Source organism: Physeter macrocephalus, chromosome 6, assembly GCF_002837175.3.
Source record: "Physeter macrocephalus isolate SW-GA chromosome 6, ASM283717v5, whole genome shotgun sequence".
Classification (NCBI taxonomy): domain Eukaryota; kingdom Metazoa; phylum Chordata; class Mammalia; order Artiodactyla; family Physeteridae; genus Physeter; species Physeter macrocephalus.
This window is the reverse complement of record NC_041219.1, coordinates 93,931,176-93,959,165: the sequence shown is the minus strand read 5'-3', so window position 1 is coordinate 93,959,165 and position 27,990 is coordinate 93,931,176. Positions and strand designations below refer to the sequence as shown.

The 27,990-nt window shown below is 35.7% G+C and overlaps 1 protein-coding gene across 19 annotated transcripts in view; it reads left to right on the top strand.

Annotated features, from left to right (window-relative positions):
* Positions 1-27,990, top strand: part of TMEM117 (transmembrane protein 117) — a 555,808-nt gene that overhangs the window by 417,739 nt on the left and 110,079 nt on the right. For 17 of the 19 annotated variants that reach the window (XM_028491416.2, XM_024122878.1, XM_055085666.1 and 14 more), the window contains one exon: positions 19,132-19,291. In XM_028491416.2, the coding sequence (XP_028347217.1) occupies positions 19,132-19,291 (160 nt within the window). Of the gene's footprint in view, positions 1-19,131; positions 19,292-21,336; positions 22,784-27,990 lie in introns of those variants that run through there. The other 2 variants (XM_028491414.2, XM_028491413.2) reach the window with 2 other exon arrangements.

Genomic DNA, 27,990 nt, shown 5'->3' with positions numbered 1-27,990 from the left:
AAAACCGCTGTAATTTTCCCTGTTGAGTGGTAAATTGAAAAGTAGGAGTGTTTGAAAAACCTTTACATGTGCCAGCATTATGAATGGAGTTTGGAACGATGCATTATAGTAAAGCTCAATCAAAAGCAAGTCAGGAAGCCCATCTGAAAGAAGTTCTGGAGTAGCTTTTTTTTTACTTTGCACCCTGTAAAAATCACCTTATTGTAATTCTCTATTGATTTGAGTATAAATTTCACGATAGTGACCTTTGTTCAAAGTTGGAAAATTACCTTGTTTAATGAACTGGAATGTAAACAGCCAATGTTTTTGCAATTAAAAGAAAATCCATATGGGCTTTACATAAAAGAGATACCTGTAAGGATTAATATAGGTGTGTGCCAACTTCTTCAGGGTTTTCCCTGAACATTTTTGATACTAAAGACAAGTTCTGTCTTAAAAGTAAGAAAAAAGTATGATACACACTATATTCAACATTCTAAAATTTGAATTGTACCACAAATTTTTCAGTTTATCACACATACACATATTAAGTAATGTGTATGTATGTGTGTGTTCCAATTTCTGTAAATTTGTGAATAAACATGATTTGTTTGTAACTGTAATACTATAGAAATAAAAAGAAAACTCCCTTTTCCTTTGGCTGAATGTCGATGGCAGGGATCCTTTATTCACTCAGTGAAGAACAGGGAATTCTGTTCATTCCTGTTGCTTCCACAAATGCACATGTTTGAGGGAGATGAAGGAGGTAGCTTGTCTGAGGTACAAAAGTAATAGATATGAATACCTTCATACTCAGCCACCTGAGTAAAGTTTCATGTGGTTTGTGTTCCATTTTGTATAATTTTATAGCAGTTAACTTAATATGATATACCACTATTTTCATGGAATGTGATTCATTTTTAATATTACTATCTTCCTAAATGAAGCAGTTACCTTTAAGAATGGAAGCTAGGTAAGAAAAATCTCTTGACCAGAATTTGTGTTAATCCCCGCTCTCTATTTTTTATGTAATATTATTTATTGAAATTGTGCTTTGTATAAACCTCTGACTTTTGCTCTATCACAGAGAGGTAGTGGCATTTATACGTTAACACTTTAATTTAAATAGGCCAGTGTCATGCTTAAGTGGCGTTTATCTCAGGAATGCAAGGATTCTTCAGTATATGCAAATCAATCAATGTGATACACCATATTAATAAATTGAAGGATAAAAACCATATGATAATCTCAATACTTGCAGAAAAAGCTTTCAACAAAATTCAACACCCATTTATGATAAAAACTCTCCAGAAACTAGGCACAGAGGTAAACTACCTCAACATAATAAAGGCCATATATGAAAAACAATAAATGCTTGAGAGGGTGTGGAGAAAAGGGAACCCTCTTGCACTGTTGGTGGGAATGTAAATTGATACAGCCACTATGGAGAACAGTATGGAGGTTCCTTAAAAAACTAAAAATAGAACTACCATATGACCCAATAATCCCACTACTGGGCATCTACCTTGAGAAAGCCATAATTGAAAAAGATTCATGTACCACAATGTTCATTGCAGCACTATTTACAGTAGCCAGGACATGGAAGCAACCTAAGTGTCCATTGAGAGATGAATGGATAAAGAAGATGTGGCACATATATACAATGGAATATTACTCGGCCATAAAAGGGAACATAATTGAGTTATTTTTAGTGAGGTGGATGGACCTAGAGTCTGTCATACAGAGTGAAGTAAGTCAGAAAGAGAAAAACAAATACCGTATACTAACACATATATATATGGAATTTAAGAAAATGGTTCTGATGAACCTAGGGGCAGGACAGGAATAAAGACACAGACATAGAGAATGGACTTGAGGACATGGGGAGGGGGAAGCGTAAGCTGGGGTGAAGTGAGAGAGTAGCATTGACACATGTACACTACCAAATGTAAAATAGATAGCTAGTGGGAAGCAGCTGCATAGCACAGGGAGATCAGCTTGGTGCTTGTGACCACCTAGAGGGGTGGGATACAGAGGGTGGGAGGGAGACGTAAGGTGGGGGGGATATATGTTTACATATAGCTGATTCACTTTGTTATAAAGCAGAAACTAACACAACACTGTAAAGCAATTATACTCCAATAAAGATGTTATTAAAATAAAATAAAGTAAAATAAAATAAAGTAAATAGGCTGGTGTTGAAGTAGATAATACTTTCAATTTGGGAAGTTAATGATATGGTAAAATAAATTCAGAGTTGCTTTTACCTATAACATTAAGTTTTTTAGAATTCTAATGCTTCTCTGTATGTTTGTTTAATACGATTTCTCATACCATTAAGAAAAATATGAGATCAGTATTTATTATTTTAAGCATTTCTTGGATGATATGGCACCTTTAAGGCAAGATATTGCCATCTAGATAAGAGGGCTATCCCTGGAGGTAATTGGTCATTTGATTGAGCTGCCATCAATGATGCTATACCTTTTTTGGAATTATTGGAATTATTTGTCATTATGCTTCTCGTAAGGAAAAATAATTGAAAAATACTGTACATGAAAAACACAAATAGAAAATGAACATATTCTTTCACCAGCTAAAACAAAAGAGAGTAATCAAGCCATATTCTTATAGTTCATAATTTATTTCATTGAAGGAGGATCCCATTAACATTTTCAAAGTAATAGAATTGTTTAATGTTTTACAACATTTCAACTTAATAATTAGAATCTCTGTTTTAGGCTCTAAAATGTTACTTACTCAGTTTCATGTCTTTCTAAAGAATTCTCGGTATAGTTACAAACAAGCCAACATTGACTATCTATATATATGAGGTACAGTTAATATGATAGAACTATCAGTTTAATGGGTGATTAGGAGATAACATATTGTTTTCTGAATAGGTTATTTTTCCTCTGTTTCTTATTCATTATTTCTATCGCTGTTTTCTGCCTAAAAGATTTCCCACTAGCTGGAAATTCAGAATCCATTCTCAGTGTTCTCTCTCACCTCCTTGATTTGACAACTATTAATTAAGCTTCACCCTATGGCATTTGTTTTCTTCACCAAGCACAAATGTGAACATTGACCTTCAGCATGACCCAGTAGCAGTGCTATTCCCCTGAATATCTGTTATCTTAAGTCTGTGGCTCTGGGGACATAGGACAGTGTTTTTGAGAGGAGGGTATGTGTGTGTTGGCAGGGGGTCGAGTGGAGAAGCCTCCTCAGAGATCCCTCAGATGAGAATGACATTGATGAGAAGATGTAAGGGAAGGCAAAGGAGAGGGGAGAAGTCTCATCTAACTGAGGCAAGGGAAGTAAATGATAGCATGGGCAACCTTTGTTATTTAGTGCATATGTGTATGTGTGTCAGGTGGACTAAACTACTCAGAGAACCACAGAAATATGACAAAACAGATGCTTTTCTAGATACCATAAAACCAACAAAAGGAGAAAAATATAAAGATGTGGTTTGACTACATATAATATAATAAATATAATATAATACATATTACATTATATTATATATTATAATATGTATATTACATATAATATAATACATATAATATTGAATTTCACCATGTATATGGTTGTTCACTGAAAGAGCCAAAATAAATTATAGTAACTACCATATATTAAAGCTAGCAACATTTTTGAACATTCTATAAACATTACCTTGTTTAATCCTCACAACAACAACCTGATGAGTTATGTACAGATAATGTAAGTGGTTCCCAAAGTGACAGAGCTGGAATTAGAAACCAGGCAGGATGATTGCAGAAAATGTGTTGTAGGCATAGTGAATTGATGAAAAAACAAATGAAAAACCAGCAAGAGAAAAAATATCAGCTTTGTGAAGATTGCTTGTTGAGAAGTAAAATAAGATGACATGAAAAAGAATGCTTAAGTGACTAGTTTTGATTGGGAGCTCGGAGAACACTTATCTGAGGTTTAAGCTGAATACTGTATAAGAAACCAGGAAAGCAACGATGAGAACAGGAATTCAAAGGCTGCAAAGCAGGAAGGAACTTGGTGTGATCCAGGAACACAGGACAGGCCAGAGTGAAAGTGGTACCAGATGACATTGGAGATGGGAACAAGGTGAGATCATGTAGGTCTAAGGTAGGGTTTTTGGATTTCATTCCCAGTGCAACTGAGACACCATTGGAGGAAGCAAGTGATACAACCTGGATTATGTTTAACAGGTCATTTTTGTTGCTCTGTGAAGCATATATCATAGGGAATCAAAAACTACAAACAGTATACCAAGTACCCACTACTGAGGTTAAGAAATAAACAAATATAGGGACACACCAGAGGTAAACAGATTAAGGTAACGAGAATTTGTGTTTTATAATAATAATTTATTTGATTTTCTTTATAGTTTTACAAACTTACACATACATCCCTAAATAATATATTATGGATTACCCATTTTTGAATTTTATGTGATTGTATATATTCTTTTACATCTTCCTGATTTTACTCAACATTACATCTGTGAGTTTCCTCTGTGTTGTTGGTGTACCTGTGGGTTATTCATCTTCATCACTGTGAATGTTTCTTTGCATTAATACCAGGCAATTTACTTATCCATTGAATTAATGTTGCTTCCAGTTATCTTTTTGTTAGTCATTATGATCAGTAATGCTAGAAATATTCTAATGTGCATTGCAAGAACTTCTTTAGAGTATATACCCAGAAGTGGCTTGTATAGTATGTGCATTTTCAATTACATTACATAACACTAAATGGTTTTCCAAAGTGGTCGTAACAGTTTAAACACTATAATTTAGTTCACACTGTTCCATATCCTCATCACTACTTGGTATTGTCAGACTTACATTTTTGTCACACTAGCAGGTGTGTGGAAGTATTTCTTCATGGTTTAAATTTTAATTTCCTTGAACTTTAATTAGTAAGAGCACCATTTCATGGGCTTCCCTGGTGGTGCAGTGGTAGATTGACCCATAGTTTTCATTTTGTTACTTTGTCAGACATTAAATGAATTGGGAAACTTTCTCCTATGCTTTATAATGATATTAACTTTATGGAGGTCTGATATCTAAGACAAGTTTTCTTCTGTCTCTGCTGTCTAACGTTTAAACTAGAAAGGCTTTGTGTTTTGTTATGTGATGTTATTACCCTGTAACTAATACATGTACTTTGGTAAAGACAAAAATTCAAGTGGCACCAAAAGACATAAAATAAAAAGCAAACCATTACCACCTCTAGGCCTACTCCCAAGAGTGGCCGCTTAAAACTTTTCCTGTATTTGGTTCTTCTGGTTTTTCTAATCTTAAATAATCCTAAACAATTTTTATTTGTATCAAGTTTAAACAGTAATAACAACAAACTATCAAAAATAGGAAATTTACTCTCCTATACCAGCTTCTAATGCCCCTCCACCCCAATGTTTGCAGCGTTTCTTATTTATTTTCTTAGTGTTGGTTCTTCTATTTCTTGCCTTTAAATAATGGCTCCATATTTCTCTGTGCCTTTTTTGCCCTTCTACACCCTCTAAGCTTCTATCAGCTATATTTTTTTTACACTGTTGAGGTTAATTACACACATTGTTGGAACTGTAATTGCCTTCCATGTTTTGTCTATTGATTCAGCCCAGCATTTGTAAACCCACTGATGGTTTTTAAATTATACGCTATATTTTAAAATTTGATTCACTGAACAATCAAATAATATGACTGATCATGTAATTAAGGTGATGACATTAAATCTGACATTAAGAGAAGACCACGTAACTGGTACCAATGTCAGGTAGATCCTCTCTTTCCATATTCAAACAGCTGCCCAAAATCATGGATAGTAAGAGAAGAGAATAGAGAGAATTCTACCACGGCACTTCTCTTCCTGCTTTTCATACCTGCCATCTCCTTGCTTTGAGCTCCCCAGAATCTTACTGAAATAAAGGCTTTTCTACTAAGCCTTTGTGTGTACCTATGCTCCTGCTTCCTTCATTCTGTGTCACATATATCTAAATCCAATTATCCCCTTCTTCTGGAAATTCAAAATCTTTCTCACTCATGTTCTCCTTGCTATTATGGGTTTACTTCCTTTTATAGATCATCACTAAAACATCAGTGGGATTTGGAACGGTTAACAAAAGAACTCAGTTTATCATCTTGATGTAAAAGATGTTTATCTTAGCTAATTGTGGTTTAACATTTGCTAAAAGTCCATAACTGCACCATGACAAAAAAGGCTATTGGTAGAAAAGGAAAAATTACTTTCCCTAACAAGTATGAACAGGTAAGAATTTGAGGCTTGGCACAAGCAGGCATAGGGGTCTAGTCAAGGCTTATCTGGAAAAGCAAAACATAGATTAAGACTATTTGATAAGATAGGTTCAGAAAGCTCTTTCAGGATCAAAAGTCATACATTTAAGTACTAGAAAGAAGGGATTTTAAAAGACTAATTTTCTTTGTTTTACTTTTCACATGTTTTTCTCTTTTTTCTCTTTTCTAAAATTTTTTATTGAAGTATAGTTCATTTACAATGTTGTGTTAGTTTCTGTTGTACAGCAAAGTGATTCAGTTATATATAAATATATGATATATATACACACATTTTTTTCAAATTCTTTTCCTTTATGGTTTATTTATAAGATATTGAATATCATTCCCTGTGCTATAGTAGGACCTTGTTGTTTATCTATTTTATATATAGGAGTTTGTATCTGCTAATCTCAAACTACTAATTTATCCCTCCCCCACCCTCTTTCCCCTTTGGTAACCATAAAATTTGTTTTCTATGTCTGTGAGTCTGTTTCTGTTTTGTAAATAAGTTCATTTGTATCATATTTTAGATTCCACATATAAGTGATCTCATATGGTATTTGTCTTTCTCTTTCTGACTTACTTCATTTAGTATGATAATGTCTAGGTCCATCCATGTTGCTGCAAATGGCATTATTTCATTCTATTTTATGGCTGAGTTTTTTTCTCTATATATATTGCATTGCTCTGTAGTTAAGCTTCAACTCTATGGCAGCATTCCCCACTTCCCCCTCCTATACACATCTCACTTCTCCTTGAGGGTGGCCCATCTGGGGTCTGGAAGGGGAAGAATGTAGGAAGAAAGAGTCCCCACCAGCTAGTACCAACATTTTAGACTCCTGTATCCCACAATGAACAGTTCGAACTATTATCACAAGCATAAGAGTAGATGTTTGGCAATTCTTTTGAAGGATCCCATCCAGTATGCTGTAATAGTGCTTATTGGGCTCATGCAGTCCCAACATCTTGCTACCAAACACACAGTGAAATTCATGTGGCATCACCAGTGTCAAGATCTGTGAACCAGGAAAGAGTATAAACATCTCACAGTGGAAATGAGGAAAAAACAATGACCTTCTAAAATCCCTCAACTGGAAACGAAGGCAGAATGGCACTAGAGCCCTTCATTCTTAGATGAGGAATGGATGGTGTTAGAATGATAAGGGCCTAAACTGTAGCTCTAGGGAATGGGGCCAGTAGACTAAGTATAATAAAAATGTACAAGTTTGAACTGGATGAGTTAATTCATCCAAATTTTATTTATTTCAGAAAAAAAAAAACCCTCCCTTTGAAAACTACGTACCAGAGAGTCACACACCTTAGATCCTTTAAATGTTCTTGAAATTAATCATAATATGATGATAATTTTTGAAAATCACCTAATTTCATTAAGTTAATGGATGATACTTTCCAAGTCTGCATTGGGCCAAATCAGATATTTCTGTGCCTGTGCAAGCACACAACCAGCTCCAGAGTGGGTAGTCCTTTTTTAACTTAATGCTACCAAACAAAGCAGAGCAAATTATTACCAATGAGAAATAAGGTTTGTGTATTAAACACATCACCTCTAATTTTTTTAAAAAAACACACAAGTCTTATAATTCAAAAGAAAATCTCCTTAACTACTTGAGAGTGAGATAATTTGTAGTAGCTTTATCCTTGAATACCTGCTGAATAATTTGGAGAAATAAGACTAAAGAACGATTGGATTATTACCTTTAAATTATAAAAACAATATTTAAAATCTTCAGTTATCTCACATACATTCCTCACAACATCATAAATAGGTAAGTCAGAATAGCACAGTGGCTAAGAGCTTGGCATTGAAGTCAGAGACACATGGGTTTAAAATCTAAGCTCCATATTTAATAGATTTGTGATCCTGGATTACTTAATAGCTCAAAGTCCAGTGTTCCTTATGCAAAATGAGGTGATTAATTGTACTTACCTCATATGATTGGTTTGAGAATTGAGTATATGGGTGCAGTAATATAACTACCTTTTATAACTGCTATCATCATCATTTACTTCTTCTTCATCATCATCATAATCATTATCACCAGTTCAGAGATAAGAAATGAATCCTGAGAGGGTAACTGACTTTTCTGAGTACACATAAATAAGTACTAAAAGCCATGACCAGAAGCCTGTTCTTCTCTTTCCCTTGATGAGGTTTTCTTTTTAAATATATGAAGAGTTTTTCTCATGGAGTAGATTCTGACTAATAACCTTTTAGTGCAAGGATAGTTAAATTTAACTAAGAGAAATTGCATTTAGGTATTAGGTGGCATTTTAATATGCTTGGATGCACTTTGAAAGCATCGTTTTTTCTTGTTACAATTTAAGAAAAGACATCAATAGAACCTTCCCTGTATAATTATTTATGCACTTGAAGACAAGAAGCTGGACCAAAACTTTTTTCAAGGCTAATTTTGGTTTTTTAATTCAGTGAGCATTTTCCTGTGATTAGATGTTTCACAGAAGCCTGGGTTTATTTTCCAGATTAGATAGGTAATGATTTTAATTGATCTTAATTATCTCAGATTTCAAGAGCTAAGCATTTCTATATGTGGCTTGGAAATATTTCCAATAAGTAATTATTTTAGGATCCCAAAAATCCTAAATTTCTAGGGCTGTATTCGTTTTCTATTGCTGTATAACAAATCACCACAAACTCAGTGTTTAAAAAAACCACTCATTTATTTTCTTATAGTCTGTAGGTCAGGGCTGGCAAGATGTGTCTGGATTCTCTGGTCAGGCTTTAGTCAAGTTGTCAGCTGGCTTCTCATCTAGAGCACAGGGTCCTTTCCAAGCTCCTTCCTGTTGTTGGCAGATTTCAGTTCCTTGTAGTTAGAGGACTGACATCCCCATTTTCATGCTGTCTGCCAGGGCTGCTTTCAGCTCCTAGAGGGTCTCTCATATTCTTGTCCCATGACCCCCTCCATCTCAACAACAGAGAACCTCCCTTTCACACTGCAAATCTCTCCAACTGCCTCTACTGCTACCAGCCAGAGAAAACTCTCTGTTTTTAAAGAGCTCATGTGATTAGGTTAGGCCCACCCAGATAATCTCCCATTTGATTAACCCAAGGCCAACTGATTAGTAATCTTAATTAAGTCTGCAAATATCCCTTCTGACATATAAAGTAACATAATCACAGGAATGATATCTCACAGTATTCATAGGTTCTGCCCAGACTCAAGGGGAGGAGATTGTACAAGGTCAAGGATCATTGAAGGTCATCTTAGAATTTTGCCCGCTTGCAGGGCCCAGGGTACTAACAGGACAAATATAGGTTTCTGCAGCTCTCTGAATAGCCATCTCATAGTCTGTTCTAAAACCGACTTTCTTTCCAACTTCCCTATTTCAATAAGTATTATCTGAGTTTAGCATAAGTTCTATTAATTTTGCTTTCAAATATATTTTTTATTTATCCTCTGTATCATTATAACCATATCATTCATGCATTAATGCAATTGTCTACATTCTACTCTTTGTCAGTCTGTGCTTTAACTTCCCTCCAGGACTGAAGCCATCCTGCAAAACAATGGCTTTGCTTGCCATATTTGCGTAAACTCTAATAAAATTGTCAATTACTTGGCTAATTGCAACCAAATGGTTTTAAATTGATTACCCAAATAATTTCCTCAGTTGTCTCTTCCTCTTTGCTAGTAGAGATCCTGGGAGCAGAACACAAATTAGGCCCATATCTGAGTTTACAGAGAAAATATCTGAAACTATATTTACATCCAATTTTGCAATTTTCAAAGGAGTCATGTTAAAGAGAGAAGTGTGCTCAACAGTGGTCCATCTTCAGTCTATATCCCATAAAACCTGTATGTAGTATTTGGGGGTTTTGACCACAAATTCATTCCTGAAATTATCTTTCTCTCTGGCTTCTATAATATTGTTTTATTTTGGATTTCTTCATATATCATGTCATATGTCTATGGCCTTGTCAGCCTCCAGCCTTCTCTGGATATACCATAAAAAGAAGTGATCTTCAAGACTCTATCCTTGATTTTCTCTGTTCTTTTTATTCCTTTTTATTTTTTTATCTGAAAAATCTTATTAATCTTCATGTCTTTAACAATTACTTGTATTTGAATGAATCAAAATTCAGGGCCTGATCTTTCCTTGACCCAGATGCCTATCTCCAGTTGACTATTATTCATTCCTGTATAGATGTCCTACCAGCTCCTTAAACTCAACAAGGTGTTCAAAACAGGATTCGTAATATTTCATTCCTGGTTTCTTTCATATTTCTCACTTCAGTTAGTGACGTCACAATCTTTTTAGTCACACAATCTAGAAACTTTGGAAACATCTGGCACTCTTCCCTAATACTTCACTACCACCCACTACCATTTCCATATTTTCTTTCAAATTTGTCTTTTGCCTGCAATATCCATTCCACTATTGCAATCTACTCATTTGCTAGGTCTAATTTCATTAAATGTCCTAGCTACTTTTCATACCTGAATAAAAATAAATCAGATATTCCTGAAAACTTCCATAGCATCATGGTTTTTGCTTAACTTCGGGTTTGATTGTTTTGTATATATTGCCATCCTTTAGCTGGTGACAAGTTCCTTAAGGGCAGAGATCATTCCTATGTATCTTCAATTTATGTCTGTGCCTTATATGCTCAATAAATGTTTCTTGAATTCTCTGTGCCCTTTCATGCATTACAATATGACTTTCTCTTTCAAAAAGCAACACTGTTTTTCAATCTTGTACATTACCTGAAATTGCTTTTTCTACCTAGGAGCTATCTAAATTCTTGATAAAATTACACTTTTATGTAGCTTCAAAATTCTCCACTGTGTTGACCAGACAAGGTGGATGATCTGCTTTTAAATTGCCAACAATCTATTCTTAATTAAATCAAATTTATAAGTTGGTCCTCTGATCACTAGTGCCAACATGTTCTTTCTCAATTTTTGAGTGAGGTAGTGGTTTTTTTTATAGCTGGTCCTGAATTATTTATAAATAAATCAAAGATTCTTCACAGGTTCCCAAGAGAAAATAAATGTATATCTGAGGTCATAAAGCTTTAGATGTTTTAAAAAATCTTTTCCATTAGAATTCAAGAATGAATCATGTCCCTTATGAAACCTAATATTAATTTTTTGATCTTCCATTGTGACATGATCTTATTGCCTTTAAATATTTTTGCAAAACTTTAGGGAAATTTTCTGTTCCTGGGGTCTATTTTGTAGTCTTCTTTCATAAAAGAAAAGTATTTTATGGTCATAATCTCTACTTTCCTAGCCATTATATCATGTCCCCAATGTCTTTGAAAAGATTCTTTCTTCCAGGGATACTTGTGGAGAGTTCTGAAAGCATTCTTCCCAATGGACAGTCTCCTGATGATACATCTTCTTCAAGAGATATTTGAAATGATACTGAAAATATACTTTTGGCCTTGGTTTGACTTAGGTAAACATCTTGGCTGGCTTCAACAAAGTCACAAAATTTTACCTGAACCTTTATTTTTAACCCAGTATGTAAATTAATCCTATTTTTTAAATTAAATAAAGCATACTTGTGTCCTGCTCACCCCAGAAGATCCTAGTTTTTCTTATTTTTTTAAAAAGCAAATTTAACAGGAAAAAAATGCAACATAGTATGTTTAGCTTAAATTTTCTACTTTGCATTTTGAAAAGTCAAAAGTATGTCTGGAGTATCATAGCTATCATTTTATTTTCATTAAATAAACAATTATGGGTATAGTTCTTGCTGGCATTATCTGTAGTTAATGAACATTTATTTATACCCTTATCTTTATTACCACTTTCATTACTGAACTTGTGGTAATATTTTATACCTGGGGTAACAATTAGTAGATTATATCTCATATGCTTCACTCTACTGAATTGGTGAATTATTTAGTAATTACAAGGTAATTCACTAGGAAGAAAAATTGGGCTGGTGGGTTTGCTAAGAGACACAGAGGATTAACATGCTCATTACTCCATGCAACCTAATTTTGCATTACACAGGCCTCTTTCTTTGCTCTGTAAATACTGGAGGAAGTACCATGAGTTGCAGAAGTATCTGAACTTGGTGAAGGGTAAGGGATAAGTATTTCCTACATCAGGTTAAATAGATTGATTTATTCATACTGTTTTTTAAATATTAACAGTGTGCTGGTCATTGATAATCAGTAATGAATGACACAGCCCAAATCCTAAGGACTTTGCAGTCTACTAAGTACTTTTTCCTAGAACGTGTGTTTTATTCCACACCTAAAACTATGAAACACAAAGAAACTAAAATGATTTCTCCTGACCAAGACTAACTCTGCTCTGTATCAATAAGCTAATTTTAAGACCCTCTGAGTAAACTAACATCACTCAAACATAGGTAGAAGAATTCAAGCCACTAAAAGAAATGTGGTCATTTCACTTCCACCTCTTATATCAAGATTGCCAATGGTCAGGGCTCCACATAAAGTTGCAATGGTTGGACACTGCAGAACTACAAGGGACATTGTTTACATAGATTAGGATGCCAGGACACTGTCCACATAAATTACAATCTGTGCGGCCAAATGGCCCAACCCAGAGGTGCCTTTTTTAGCCACCTCTTTCATGCCCTTTCAGGAACAAGAGTTACCAAGTTCCTTCTTCATTCCAATTTGCTCAGTGTTTTCTGAGCTCCTGCTGTGTTCAGAGCACTTTCCTTCATGGAATAATAGACAGATATAAAGATAACACATAAATGTATACTTTAGGGCTTCCCTGGTGGCGCAGTGGTTGAGAATCCACCTGCTGATGCAGGGGACGCGGGTTCGTGCCCCGGTCCGGGAGGATCCTAAGTGCCGCGGAGCGGCTGGGCCCGTGAGCCATGGCCGCTGAGCCTGTGCGTCCGGAGCCTGTGCTCCACAACGGGAGAGGCCGCAACAGTGAGAGGCCCGTGTGCCACAAAAAAAAAAAAAAAAATGTATACTTTAATGGACAACATTAGAGTCTAATAATTTCCTTTATAGACTCCAGATCCCAATGCAGCCACAAACAAGGCAAGTTAATAACTGCATCTTCTTTCTCAGGGATCCTATCTTAACAAGTGTGTTCAGATTGGCCAAGAACTGACTGTGACATTTACTTAATGAAAGCCACATGGAGAAGCTGTGCTCCCTGCCTAGGTCACTTAGCAAACATCACCTTTGTGTTCCCTTGGTGCTTCCTGATCCCAAGAGTGGGAAACTGGAAGGACACTAAAACCATTTCCTCACAGACTTCTAAGGAGCAATCTTGACTTCATCAGCTAGGCTACAGTGCTGAGTAGACTCATGAATTTCAGGATGAACTGGCTTGAGGACCCAAGCGGTGATTGTTTTACTAACAGAATTGCAATGGCAACATTGATCATTAAAACAAGCAAAACGGAAAGTGTCAGCATTCTCTCATGGCCATCTGTGACTTCTGTGTGCTGGTAGTTGGTATTCAGAATGGAACTGGATGCTTGAACTGGCTCTCAGTTTTGCAATGAAAAGTGAAGGAAAGCATTCTTCTGTTTATGCCTGCTTGTTGTATTTTTCCCTCTAAACCACATGGTGAGAAATTATGATATGAAATCATTTAAAATTCTATTGCCATGCCACATTTCATTTCATGTATTTCGTACTTTGAAATATGAGACTATAACTTAATTGTGAGATTAAATTTGCTATCTTGATCCGTGCAGTCATTCTTTTTTGTAGTGATAACATTAAACCTTTCATTTTTAATAAGATTTTCAGATTTTTATATTGCTATGAGAAATCATGAAACACGATCTGACTTGTTTTGATTGAGTTCCAACATTTTAACACAAGTATTATAGAAAGAAATTAAAGAGATTTTTTTCTTCCTGTAACCATCACAGTAATTGTGCAGCAAGATCAGAAAGGAATATGATATTCACGACTGGAATCAAAGATTATAAACATTTTAGAACATGAATAATGGCTAATATATTAAAACACATAAAAGCGTATTTATTATGTTGAATCACATGAAATTGCTATTTTTAGTAGGATAAAACATGGTCAGATTTTGGCAGTTTTGTTTGGTTCAACATATATTCTTTTAGTTAGGAGATTCTGTACATTCCTGCTGCCCGGTTTAATCAAAATGAAATTGTGTGATAATTAACACTGAGTTAGCCCTCTGTGGATAATTGAAGCCTAATGTCAGTTCTTCTCTCTCTTGATTTAATCCCTGATTTCAGGCTATTTAACTATGCAATAAGTCTATCTTAAAGTGGTTATGATTGGAAGAAGAAAAGCAATATTAACTAATTTAGTTACTTAAAATAGAAGTTCAGTATTTTTTAAAATCCAGAAATTAGTGTGAAAGAGTGGTTTAGGCTATGAATTAAACCAAATTGGGGGAATATCTTGATTCATTTATATGTACTACTCTGTTTCCAGTCCACATACACAATAGATATTTGAGTAGGCTATAAAGTATGTTTCCAGATGAGATCCAGATGATATTAACATTTTTAGCATATCTGAAGATTTTTAGTGAAAGAGAGAAAGTGGTTTACTACAGGGCAAGTCCTTGCTCAGAGTCAGTTCTCATGGTAGTTCTGTCCCTGGCAGTCTGTGTGACATGAGTGAGTCCCCTAACCTCTCTGGAAACATTTCATTTTTTCACTTTACAGACAACTCATACTGTATTTATAAATTCACACTTCTTAGCAAATCTGTGGTTCCCAGGAGCCCAGCCCAGAGATTGGGAAGCAGTGAATTTAAAAAGCTCTGTTAACCTTTCTTGGTCTCACATTCTAATTCCTATTAATCTAAGAGGAATTAGCAACAATTGAGGAAAAGCAAACAAACTGGAAATCTGAAAACAGGGAAGTGAGACTAACCACTCGAGCTGATAATTATGTATGAGTTATTTCCCTTTGACTGGTGGCCAGAAACCAGAGACAGTAGAATTGATGAGCCAGGATGTCCTGCTGGTGCTGGCTGCATATTGAAAGGAAATAATCCAGATAATTGTTTAATTGGATGCTATTTAAAAAGAGAAGCTGAAACTCCCAAGAATCGTGATCCAGAGTAAACATCTTTTCAACCATACTGGTTAAATAAAAACCCAAGGGTGCTGCATTGATGGCTAGCATCCCTGAGGTTCCATTTTCACTGCCATGAAAATATCCCTTTTAACTGTTTCCTGTCAGTCCTTGTCAGAGTCTTTTTGAGTTTTACTTTTCAATATTAAGTACTCCTGGATGATAATTTTCCAACATTATACTTATAATAAAAATGGAAAATAAGTGAAATCTTAGCTACAGACCTAGTAACAAGAGTGTAAAATCAAGTGCTTCTTATGAGAGACAATACGTACAATGGTTGTGACACATATTGTCATGAGTCAGCCTAGGTTTGAATCATCTTATATCTTATATAACGTATAAAGTCTTTAACTCAGGTCCAGTTATTTGAACTTTCTGTGACTCAGTTTCTGCACTTGTAAATTGGAGGTAGTGACAGTAGGCTTGTAGTAAGGATTATACTATTTTGTGTAAAGCTCTTATACCAGACCCTGACACATTACAAGTGGCATATGACTGTAACAGTAATTTGTAATTGAGTCATGGCTCTTTTAAACTGGTGTTTTAACTGAATTATCATAGCATGGTAAAGTCTATCAATTTTACAAGATGTGGCTCAGAAAAACAAACCACAAGCAATACATTTGCTTCCATACCTATATCTAGATAAGGCATTGAATATAATTTTGGAGGTGGAATGACCAATTAATGTATTTTGGTCCCCCTTTTCCTTTTCTTTTTTCCATTCTCTTGACTTATTTTTACAGCTCTTTCTCTGAGCTATATGCATTCATATTTAATGATTGCCATTTTTATTCTTTTTGTAGTATTAAATATTAAATATAGGGCAGAATACCTCCTTTAATTTCCCTTTAGAGTAATAAAATATTACCAGTAACTTTTTCTTAAGATCTGTAACAATACTCTTTGTCAAAACAGAAGTAGTTAATAAAGACGGGAAAACACCTATGAAAAGGTCTTAGGAAGAGTATTATTATATATTGGATAAATGAAATGTATCAAATAAAGCAAACATCTAAGACATGAATTGGTGCAGACTTGATCTCAGGAAGCTCTTATACAACAGGCTTTTTGATAAATTCTAATTACCAAAGAATTTTAATGATTAATTTTAATGACTTTATTCACAATGAGATTGTTAGCATGAATAAGAATAACTCCTTTGAACAGATTTGTGGTGGCCAAGGGGGAGGGGGTAAGGCAGGGATGAGTTGGGAGTTTGGGATTAGCAGATGCAAACAGTTATATATAGAATGGATAAACAACAAGGTCCTACTGAACAGCCCAAGGAACTATATTCAATACCCTGTGATAAACCATAATGGAAAAGGATATGAAAAAGAATGTATATATATGTATAACTAAATCACTTTGCTGTACAGCAGAAATTAATGCAACATTGTAAATCAACTATTCTTCAATAAAATAAATTTTTAAAAAAGAATAACCCCTTTATAAATCTTGTAATAGATGAGGTTTGTGATTGCTCAACACACGCTTATTCCAAAATCTCAGATTTTGTCACTTAAAAATATTCCTCTGCATTAGTATTTAATTTTACAATATCAGTTTACACATTTAGACCAACAAAGTAACATTAGAGTATGAATTCCAATGTAATCATCTGTCTTCACAAAAAGAAGTTTCCAGGTAGCTCTTTGGGAAAATGCAAGGATGATATTAAAAATACTAACCTGTCAGGACTTCCCTGACATTCCAGTGGTTAAGACTTTGCCTTTCAACGCAGGGGACATGGGTTCTTTTTTCCCTGATTGGGGAACTAAGATCCCACATGCCTCGGGGCCAGAAAACCAAAACATAAAAAAAACAGAAGCAATATTGTAATAAAATCAATAAAGACTTTAAAAATGGTCCACATCAAAAAAATCCAAAAAATAAATCAATAAATACTAATGTGTCAACCACAGGCTTGAACCAATAGGATGGATGCTGGCCATAGAGTAGGAGTGAGGTGCTGGAGTACCCATGTTTCACCAAGACTTCACCCTGTAGTGCTGGATAACAGGAAGGTGTGGGGCCTTGTGAAGGAAGCTGGGGAGAAAAAGAAGGGGGAGCTTGAGAGAATTGGGATCCCAACCATTTACCAACCTGTACGGTCATACAGTACATATTGAAGAATTATATATATTCATAGCATCCTTGTGAAACACACATATGAAAAGCCAAGAGTGATGAGGAAATACCCTTATTACCAAAAAGAGATTCAAAGAATAGTCAATATTTATCTGTTCTTCATGGAAGTTGTTATATTCCTTGATGACAAAAGAAATTGTGGTAATTGCATTCAAATTTCCTTAAAGTTTCTCAAACTCAAAAAGACAAAAACAAATGAATCAACTTAGCCTGGAGAAAATTTTGTTTAAAATTCCAATATTCTTATGTTTGACTATATAATATTTGCAATTTCTTTCTATTGTATTTTAATAATTATTTCGGATTTCTCCCATGCTCATTTAATCCATTTGAATTTCTGGAAATGCTCAAAGATATTCTAAACAGTAGAAAAGATCATTTTTAATTTATGTTTTGGAGCTCATGAGTCAAATTCTTTTGAGAGTCTGCAATTTAATAAAATAAGTAAATTTTTAAAAAATTTTTATTTTCCAAAATTAAAAAAAAATGTATCTTTTCTATTCATGGGGGACAAATCTAAAGAGGAGTTCATTATACTTATTTTATCAGAGTATAACTTGTTCCAAATAAAAAGTTGTGAAAAGGAAAACCAAAATTTCAGTTTAGAAATTTGTATTCTGTTCAATTGTTAAGAGAATTCCAGGATGATTCATATTATTCCATTTTTCTTTTCTCTTATTTATTTATTCCTCTACATTAAAATTATTTTCCAAATATTTGTTGTTCTTTATTTTCCTTTTTATAATTCAAAACAATCTCTATATACAAATATAGCTCTGAAAGCAAAGGCTTTACAACATTATGGACAATTCTCTGGCAGATTGAATTTTCATTGCCCGGATTTCAGATTTACTTTGAATGTCAATATTAAAGACTAATTTAAATATTTTTTGATTTCTATAAAAAGCTTAATCGATAATTGTTACAATTTCAACAAACATTCTTTGAACTCCATCTACATATAATTATGTAAGATTTTATGGGGGCTACAAAAATAAGTAAGAGAAAAATCTCAGGCCCCTAGTATCTTATAATGATGGATGGAGGATTAGACATGGTGTGACCTGGACAGGTCACTAGGCCACAAGATATCTATGATATGAGTACCATGAGGAGAAGAGGCTATGCAGTTGGCACGTAGAGGTGGTTCCTCTACAGAGCTCATCAGGCTAGGGAATAATGAAGGGACCAGTCTATCTTCCCTCTCTTCTGTAGGATAATCATGGAATCCAAAGACTTCCTTACCCATCTGCCTTATGTTCCTATATATGTTTGTTCACCACCCTCAGTAAAACAATATACATGTAATGAGAGTTACAACCAGTGCTCTCTTTGGGACATATATTGCACTAACCAAGATTATTTGTAATATTTTATTGTTAACTATTTGTTCTATAACCATTACCTTAATGCCCTTTAGGGAAAATCTTGGAAGAGATGCTGTCATACCTTTTTCTAATTGCTTTTGAAAGAAAGCTCTTAATTTGCTTCTTTTTTCATCTTCCTTTGGAGACTATGCCTTAGGATAGGTACTTAGCAAGGGGTGGACTTTTAATACAGCAGATCACATGCACTCTGCACTGTTTATATTATTACATCTAATGTTTTTTACTGAGTGTCTTGTTCCTTGCAGGACAGTTCTTTTCACTCTGACATCTGTGGTTGTACTTGTCATTACAACTGACTGGATCAGCTGGGACAAGCTGAATCGGGGATTTTTGCCCAGTGATGAAGTTTCCAGAGCCTTCCTGGCTTCTTTCATCTTGGTCTTTGATCTCCTTATTGTAATGCAGGTAAGTGGCTTTGTATTTTCCTCCTCTCACTGAAGCCACTCCATGCTTTGTTCTCAGTAAACAAACACTATACAGTGAAAGGCTCCATAAAGCTAGAGAAATGCATAGTTTACAGTTGCTATAAATGGAGGCTTCTCTGATCATATTTTCAGCAATTTTACTGAGAGGATAAACCAACTGGGCTTTTATGAGAAGGGCACTAAAAAGTCATTGTATGACCATTGAAAGGTGGCCCCTGGAAACCATACATAATGATTGTGGTATTTTTGCCAAAGCTTCAGGGAAAAAAACAAAACAAAGCAAAACAAAAAAATGCCTGTCATTTAGTAAATGGAAAGCTGCAGAGATGAGGATGATATAAGCCAACAAAGCAGGGATAAGCAATTTCCAAAGCAACTTAGGGTTTTAGAGCAGTCGAAATGGAATAATATAAAAATGCTTTTTCTGGTTATGGAAATTATCACTTTCTTTCAGTATTCACCAGAGATCATTCCATTTTCATGTAAACAATATTTCTGCCCTGCTTAGCAACAGATTCTTTGTACAATGGCATCGTGCTCATCAGTGCTACTCGTGTAATCTTCTGGTGTGAATGCTTTGGGGTCTTAGGGGTGTTCCTTTGAATCGAGCAGAAGAGACATTAACTATTACTTGGCACTTTATCTTGTTCATTAAATACCCATCCATTTGCTAGACATTTTCTTATTGTTTTCATAAGGCAGTTTTGTGTTTTCCTCTCCAGAGGCATTGTAGGTGACCAGGACAAAGGCTCCATTGCTGAAGGGAAAGTAAACTTCATTGTGTTCTGAATTTATGTGAGATTTCACAGGATAGCAGATTGGTTTTCTCATTGCTACAGGCAAAGAGAGGCCTTTATAAGAGATTAAGTGTTTTAGTGTTAGTGTTTTAAAAGAGAATAACAATCTGGCGTGTTTTAGTTTTGTTTTGGTTTTGGTTTTGGGGTTTTTTGGGTATATAACATAGCCGAGGTGTGAGGCTCAAGATGGTTTCTGGAGTATATTATTATTTTAATAGATGATAATTTAAAATACATTGTTTTTAAAAATTAAATGAAATTGAATTCTTTGTCTCATCTAAAAATTGATGTATTTATTTTTTATTTCCCATGGGATAGTTTAGCATAGTGAAGAAAGCCCTGGACTTTGAGTAAGGAAGCATTGGCAAGGTTCCATATCTGTCTCTCACTTGCTATAGGACCTCCTCTGGATATTTATAAAATTGAATTTATAGCGTTTATGCAATAATGTCGTGCATTACTTTTTAAAAGCTATTTTATATTTTTTCATCTAATACTCCTCCTAACTAACATACTATTATATGTAAAATATCTGCTTTGGCCAAGTGGCCTACTCGTACCTCTTTGAACCCATCTTAAAGTCAAAGGTATTAGTAGCCAAGTAGACTTTTAATTTGTTTAAATGTGTATATGTGAGAGCATAAATTTCCTGATTTCCCACTACCATCCACCGTCTTTTATCCTCTTTATATAGTTTTAATTATTCTTGCAATAAGTTCACTAAAATCAGGGACTTGAAGTGGGAAAATGTAACATTAAAATTTGCAGATATTATGGACTCACTCAAAAAGTACTTCATAAAGAGAGATGGAAGGAAGGATAGTCAGGATTTATGCAGGCAGAGTCAGCAGGATTTGGAAGGGAAAGACATTCTAGATGAAGGAAATGGCATGAAAATGTGGAGTCAGTAAAGTACTGAAGTGTTTACAGAGTGGCCAGAGCACCAATTGACTGAAGATGGAGGGCCCCTGCTGAGGAATATATCAGTTTGGACCATTTAGGCTACAAGTAACAATAACCCTGCCAAGCCAGCTTAATCAAAGAGGGAAATGTATTATTGCATTATAAGGATGCCCTGCAGAATTAAAGAGGAGGGATACAGTAGCATTTTAGCGACACATGAAAGCAGAGACTAAAGTGTAACAGGGAACCCAGTCCTAGCTCTTATTCTCCATCTCTCATCTTTTTTTCTTTCACTTCTGTTTTCTTTTTCTCTCTTACTGTAAAGCAGCTTTTTCAGCTTTCCAGTTCACGTAGAAGAAGATGGCCACAGCCAGCACCTCAGAGGGAGACTACTCCTGGCTGTCGGGTCTAATTCTGGATTCCAGGGAAGGAATAGCAGGGACTGGATTGTCCCGCATCCATCTGTGAACTGACTGGGGGTGAAGCCGTCCCAGAGAAAAAGGGGGAGAGGTTGGGCCTCAAAAACCAAATTAATACAAGGAGGAGTTGAAAATGGGGCCCCCAAAGTAGGTCTGTTAACTCCTTTTCTCTCTCCCCCAACACCTGGTCAGCCAGCCAGGCCTATCGATTCATCATTTGTTAAGTCTCTTGTAGCCATACCTTTCCTGCTCATTTTTCTGCCACCCTTCCAGTCCTGGCTCTCCTCTATACTATTGTAAAATAATTTCCAGTGAAACCTTCTGCCTCCAGATGTCCCCTTGTCCCACATGCCCTACACAGCTCACCTTCCTAAGCTTCCAAACTGAAATGCCATGTTGTATATGTCACTTTTCAACCAAAAATATTGTCAGCGACCCCCATTGTCCGAGAATGAAGTCCAGACTCTAGGAGCTCTCTCTCAGGGCTCTCCCCGGTCTGCCCTTGGCTGTGTTTTCTCCCATATCTTCTGTGCTCTGGCTCTACCCAGCCCTGAGGGCTGTTGCTTGGCCCCAACCACAGCATGCTTATTCCAGGATGTCTGTGAGCCTCTGTTTCCTCCTCAAGTTGTGTCTCTCTCCTGCTCTGTTCATTTAGACTTTACCATTGAAGATCATTCCAATGCCCTCAGTAAAGCCAGGGGATGAATTCCTCCTTGCAAGTCCTGCAGCACATTTTACCTGAACTGCAGATCAGCATTTCACCTTTTCCTGCTCTATAGAGCAGAAACCATAGCTTATAGTGATATATCCCCGGAGCCTCTCTAGCACAGAGCCTTACATGGGCAGCAATAGGCCCAGAGTAATAACTGCTTGATGAGGATAAAGAAGTGGCATTTCAGCACTGAGTCTCATGCAAACTCTGTGCCCCTCTGGGAGCATCATGTTGAAGTGCAAGGAACTAGTGCATGTGTTGAGAGAGTGAACTTAAGGAAACAGCCCCAGAAGCCATATATAGTCAAGCTTTTTAAAAATATCTAATAACAAATGTCCTAACAAGTCCCTAACCAACTAAACTCTGATCTAATCCACTTTATATTCACATATTTTAGACACAAGAGCAATAGAAAAGTAGCAAGATTGGTGGAAATGGAGGCAGTAGTTTTACTGAAAGGTTTTCCCTCATTAGAATTAAGTGATTTAAAAACAATAGACCCTAGGCTTTTCTAATGGTAGGAAAATTCAATTTATATGATTGAAAGAGATTTTAATGTTTGGTTAAAAAAAAAGAAAAGAAACCATTAGAATATGATACTACTGCTGTAAAGATTTTATTTTAACAAAACTAGTAGGCCAATTCTGAATACTTTTAGATAAAGTGCAATTATTTATTTTTATGAATATTTTAAATAGAATTTTTGTACGTTTATTGTGAAAACTGTTGTATCACATATTTCTGTAGTTTTAGGAAATTCACTAGAACTAAGGCATAAACAGATGCCAGTAAAGTATAACATGACTCATATAAATCACACATTACTACAGAACATAAGAAGTAAATTGTAAAGAACACTTCCCTCTGAGGAAATCTTATCTCAAATTCATTTAATATTTTTAATTATGTCACTTACCTTTTATATGCTCCTTTAATTCCTTGCATAAGTATTTAATTTGCAGTTCTATCCCATCTACTCATCTTTTCTGCTAGATTGAAGAAAAGATATACCTAAGACATATAAGAATTAAAAATACAACATGTTATAGAGTAAACAAAGAACAAAAATGTGTCTTAGGAGTTCACCAAAAAAAAAAGAGAGAGAGAGCAGTGTAGACGTGTAGCCAGAGTAGTAAGGGAAAGCTTCAGAGAAGAGATTAGATTAGAAGGACAGGCAGCTAGAATTTGAAAAGTCAGAGCAATGAACAAGAAAAATTTTCTAGCTGGGAGTAGTATCATAATCATCAAGGTAAGAATCAGTTTTGTTCCATTAAGTTCAGAAAATGTTCACAGATTCATTTCTAGTGTACACTGCACCCGGTGCTGGAGACGGGGGACAGGGGGAAGGGAGATCAAAGATCAGTGACACACCTCACAGGAGTTTGTAGCTGCAGAGAGGAATTCATAATTTAATAGAATAAATAGGAGTAGAAAACTAGAGACATTTGAGAAAGACTATCTTTATTTATATGAATGGTTCAGGTAGAAAGTAAAAATTCCTACCTTGCACTTTTAAATTCAACTAACCCACGCTGCCAGAATCTATTTGCTGATATGAAGGCTTTAGAAGAAGGAAGTTTCTCTTCATAAGCTAAAGAACATTCTGGGCTTTTTGCTAGACAAGAAGAGAGAGAGTGAGAGAGGGAAGAGAGAGGAGGAGATGGAGGAGGAGGAGGAGGAGAGGTGAGAAGCCAGAAAGGTGGATACAGGCAGGAACGAGTGAAGGAGCCAGTGTGCGGGGGGGAGGTGGCAGGATTAGGCAGTGGTGATGACCACGGAGGCTGATGAAGTTATATCTATGGTCAAGTTTCTCATAAATGCTTTACATAACTGAACTCTGGCAGATTGGTGTAAGGAGATTAAAAAACTTCAGTTTCACAACTGGACCAGTGTAGCCTAGCATCAAGGTAGCATCTGCTGAACAAAGTGCCCAGGAGGTGGACACAGTTGTGAGCTAAATTGCTAGAGTTTATAGGTAACTATGGGAAGGTTTTGAACATATATATGTATCCTTGAACCTTTTTTTTCTTTAACAGCCTCTCCCCTAGAAAGCGTCTCGCGTCATCTTGTGTGTGTGTGTGTGTGTATCTTAGATTTATGTATATTATGTAAATAAATAGATACATAATATAGATAAAATACACATCATATATGTAATAGCTTTATGTGCTTCAAGGTGATGAGAGAAATCTTTTAGAAGAGAGGCTTTTAAAGAGAAGAAAAAAGATTCAAGGATCATATTTTGGTGAATATATGTGTGAAAACACTGTTGATACATCTTTTCAATACTTCTCTTTCTTGTAATTTATCTATATACCTGCCTATTATCTTTGTACCTACATACCTACCTTCCCCCTGTAACATGTGAGCTCGAGGAGAGGAAATGTATTTTTTCATTCCCACAGCTAACTCATGTTCAGTACTTTGCAGCTTTACCATAAATATTTTGCTGAATGAAAGAATAACGGAATGAACATAACATTATTTCAGGAAAGCCAAAGAACATGAGATTTTTCAAGAAGTAAAATGTTTACCAACAGCAAGAGAATGAACCATCAATACTATTAGATTAGGTCATATCCACTGAAGTATGATCCCACAGTAATTAAATATCCAAATGAAAATTTGAATAAAATGCTCAGTTAAGTGTTAAAAAGGACTCTTTGGACTAGTTGGAAAGCATGTAGAGAGAAGTGATATTTCCTGAAAAGTCCTGAAAATATTTCAGTGCATTAAGAATTAATGCACTGAAAAAATAATTATGAAAATTACATTCAACAAACATCTCACTGTGTAACATCTAAAAATCTAAATTTTTTTTTCTGTTTCGTGCATCATTCTTAGAAGCAGATTGACCAGTTTAAAAAAAAATAGACATTATGCCTCTTGGTAGACTTTAAAACTCTGTTGACCTGACTTTAGTAGGGCACTTCTTTTGAGGTCATAATTTTTGAAAATGGAATCAGTTCCTTTAGAACGTAGGGCAGAGCAACAAGTGTGAAACTATTTTAATTAAAGAGCCATAGCGTTTTGACAAGTGGTCATATATTTTTAGGATAAGTTATTTCAACTGTTGTGCTTACAGGTTACTTAGAAAGGTGTTGTTTAAATGTCTGTCCACCAGTTTTAACATGTTCTTCAGCTTTGGGAATACTTTATATAGCTTTCTTCAAAGTATTTAAAGTTCCTCTTCACATTTATTTTGCATCTGTATTTTTCTTATGCAAGGTCTACACTCCTATTTGAAAACGCAGTAATGGTAATTTCTGTCATGGGTCCCACATGATGGCATGGAATAAGGGTTAATCCTTTAAATAGTTCCTAGATTAACCATAAATGCCTGTTCTCTTCATGATATGTGTCTAAGAGGTTGAATCGCAACTTTATTTACTGTCACCGTTTTGTGCTTCTGACATCATTGTTGGTCCAGTGGGTAGACAGACTGTTATATATTTATATATATATATACACATATAAATCAATATATTTATTAGTAGTCCCAGAAACTGGTCTCCACATAGCAGACAGACTTACCACGATAAGTCATGTTCATGCAGCCTGACGGAGGCCAGCCAAGTGGGCAGGAGATGCCAGAGAACAGACCTTGGCAGGTGACCCAAGGTATCAGGAACATTTGGCAGAAGGTAATAGGTGAGCTGGAAGCATTGGGGTTATCAGGCAAAACAAAATTTAGCATCCAATCATGGGTACTGGTGTGACAAATATACTCACTCGAAAATGAAACTAATAGTCTGCTTAGCATATGAAATAGATCACAATTTTGAAACAGGCAGTAAGTTCCATGAGGGATTATTGTGAGCAGGAAAGATCACGCAAGTCTTTATGGATAATGTGAGGAGAATGTAGCTTGAAGGAATTACAAGATTTGGTTAAGCGAGCGGAAAATAGAGACATTCAAATTTTAGCCCCATTTAAATGCTTCAAACCCTGAGGTATTTGTTTTAGAAAAAGAGCTAGAACATGTTTAAAAAACTGGGAAGATATAAATTCTATACTATTGCACATGAGCAGTAATTTTGTCAAAGCCATGCTGAGGCAGCAAAATAGATCTCCCATAAATTAGTATTTTCCCAGTGGATGCATTGTTTCCAGGTGCTGCGGAATGATCAGTGCTTGATCATCATCCTGAAAGAGTTTTCCAGCCCTGGCCTCCACCCCATCTTTGTGTGTGTGTATCACGGTTCTCCCTGGATGTCTTGTGCAGTGTTGCCACTTGTCATTGCATCAACTGTACATGATAAAAAATGTGCAATATTGAAGACTGACATGGTCGGTCGTTTCATCAGGCCCTCAGCTTCACTGGGGCGGGTTTCAAACAGAGTATTATACTTCAGGTCAGAGCGTTATAGGTTTGTTGGAGGAGGTAATGAAGAGGATATGACCCCACCAGTTGACCCACAAGCAGGACCTGATATTTGATGACTTCTCCCTGCTCCCCTGTGTTTGGTATACCTGCTGTCCGCACTCTTCCCATAGTGGGAGCTGTTTTCAAGGGTGCAGCCTTGAGAGATCAAAATCTAGTGGAGACCATCTGACAGATAGTTTTTAAGTCAAAGGTCCATTAACTCTGGATTTGAACATGCAAGAAATACTGTGCAGCAAGTGGCTCAAACTCCAGTCTAGTCTAGTTAGACTAGAGATTGGGTCTAATACTAGGAGACCATAGTGAGGACCTTTCATAGTGGAAATGAGGAACAAGCTATGAAGAGGGGCAGAGTGTGCAATGGAAACATAACTGGACTAAAAAAAAAAAACAGGGATGGAGGGAGACAAGGAAGCAGGGAGGCAGAAAGAAATGTAAAAGGCTAGCATTCACTGAGCACTTACTGTGACCTGGATGCCTAGACACACTATATCTTTTTTAATCTTCTCAAACCCCCCTACAGGATTCATATTGTTATTATCTATAATTTTACAAATGAAGATGGGAATTGCCCAAGGAACACAGGTAGAGTCTGGCTTCAGCAGAATGGGGATTAAAAAACAGAACTGTATGATTCCAAAGCCCATACATTTTTCAGACCTTGTAGTATTGTGCATATCAAATTAAGTAATATACACAAGTAATGTCCAAAACAAAGCACTTGACATGTGGCAGGAAGCTTGGTGAATGAAGGGAACACTCCTGCAATAGACTAGAACCAGGACTCTTATTTCTTTTCTCTTTTTAAAAAAAATTTTTTTTGGAGTATAATCACTTTACAGTGTTGTGTTAGTTTTTACTGTACAGCAAAGTGAATCAGCTATATGTATAGAGATATCCCCTCTTTTTTGGATTTTCTTCCCATTTAGGTCACCACAGAGAACTGAGTAGAGTTCCCTGTGCTATACAGTAGGTTCTCATTAGTCATCTATTTTATATATAGTATCAATAGTGTATATATGTCAATCCCAATTTCCCAATTCATCCTGCACCCCCCTTTCCCCCTTGGTATCCATACGTTTTTCTCTACACCTGTGTCTCTATTTCTGTTTTGTAAATAAGATCATCTATACCAATTTTTTCAGATTCCTCATATATACGTTAATATACGATATTTGTTTTTCTCTTTCTGTCTTACTTCACTCTGTCTGACAGTCTCTACGTCCATCCACGTCTCTACAAATGACCCAATTTTGTTCCTTTTTATGGCTGAGTAATATTCCATTTTATATATGTGCCACATCCTCTTTATCCATTCCTCTCTTGATGGACATTTAGGTTGCTTCCATGTCCTGGCTATTGTAGATAGTTCTGCAGTGAACATTGGGGTGCATGTGTCTTTTTGAATTATGGTTTTCTCTGGGTATATGCCCAGTAATGGGATTGCTGGGTCATATGGTAGTT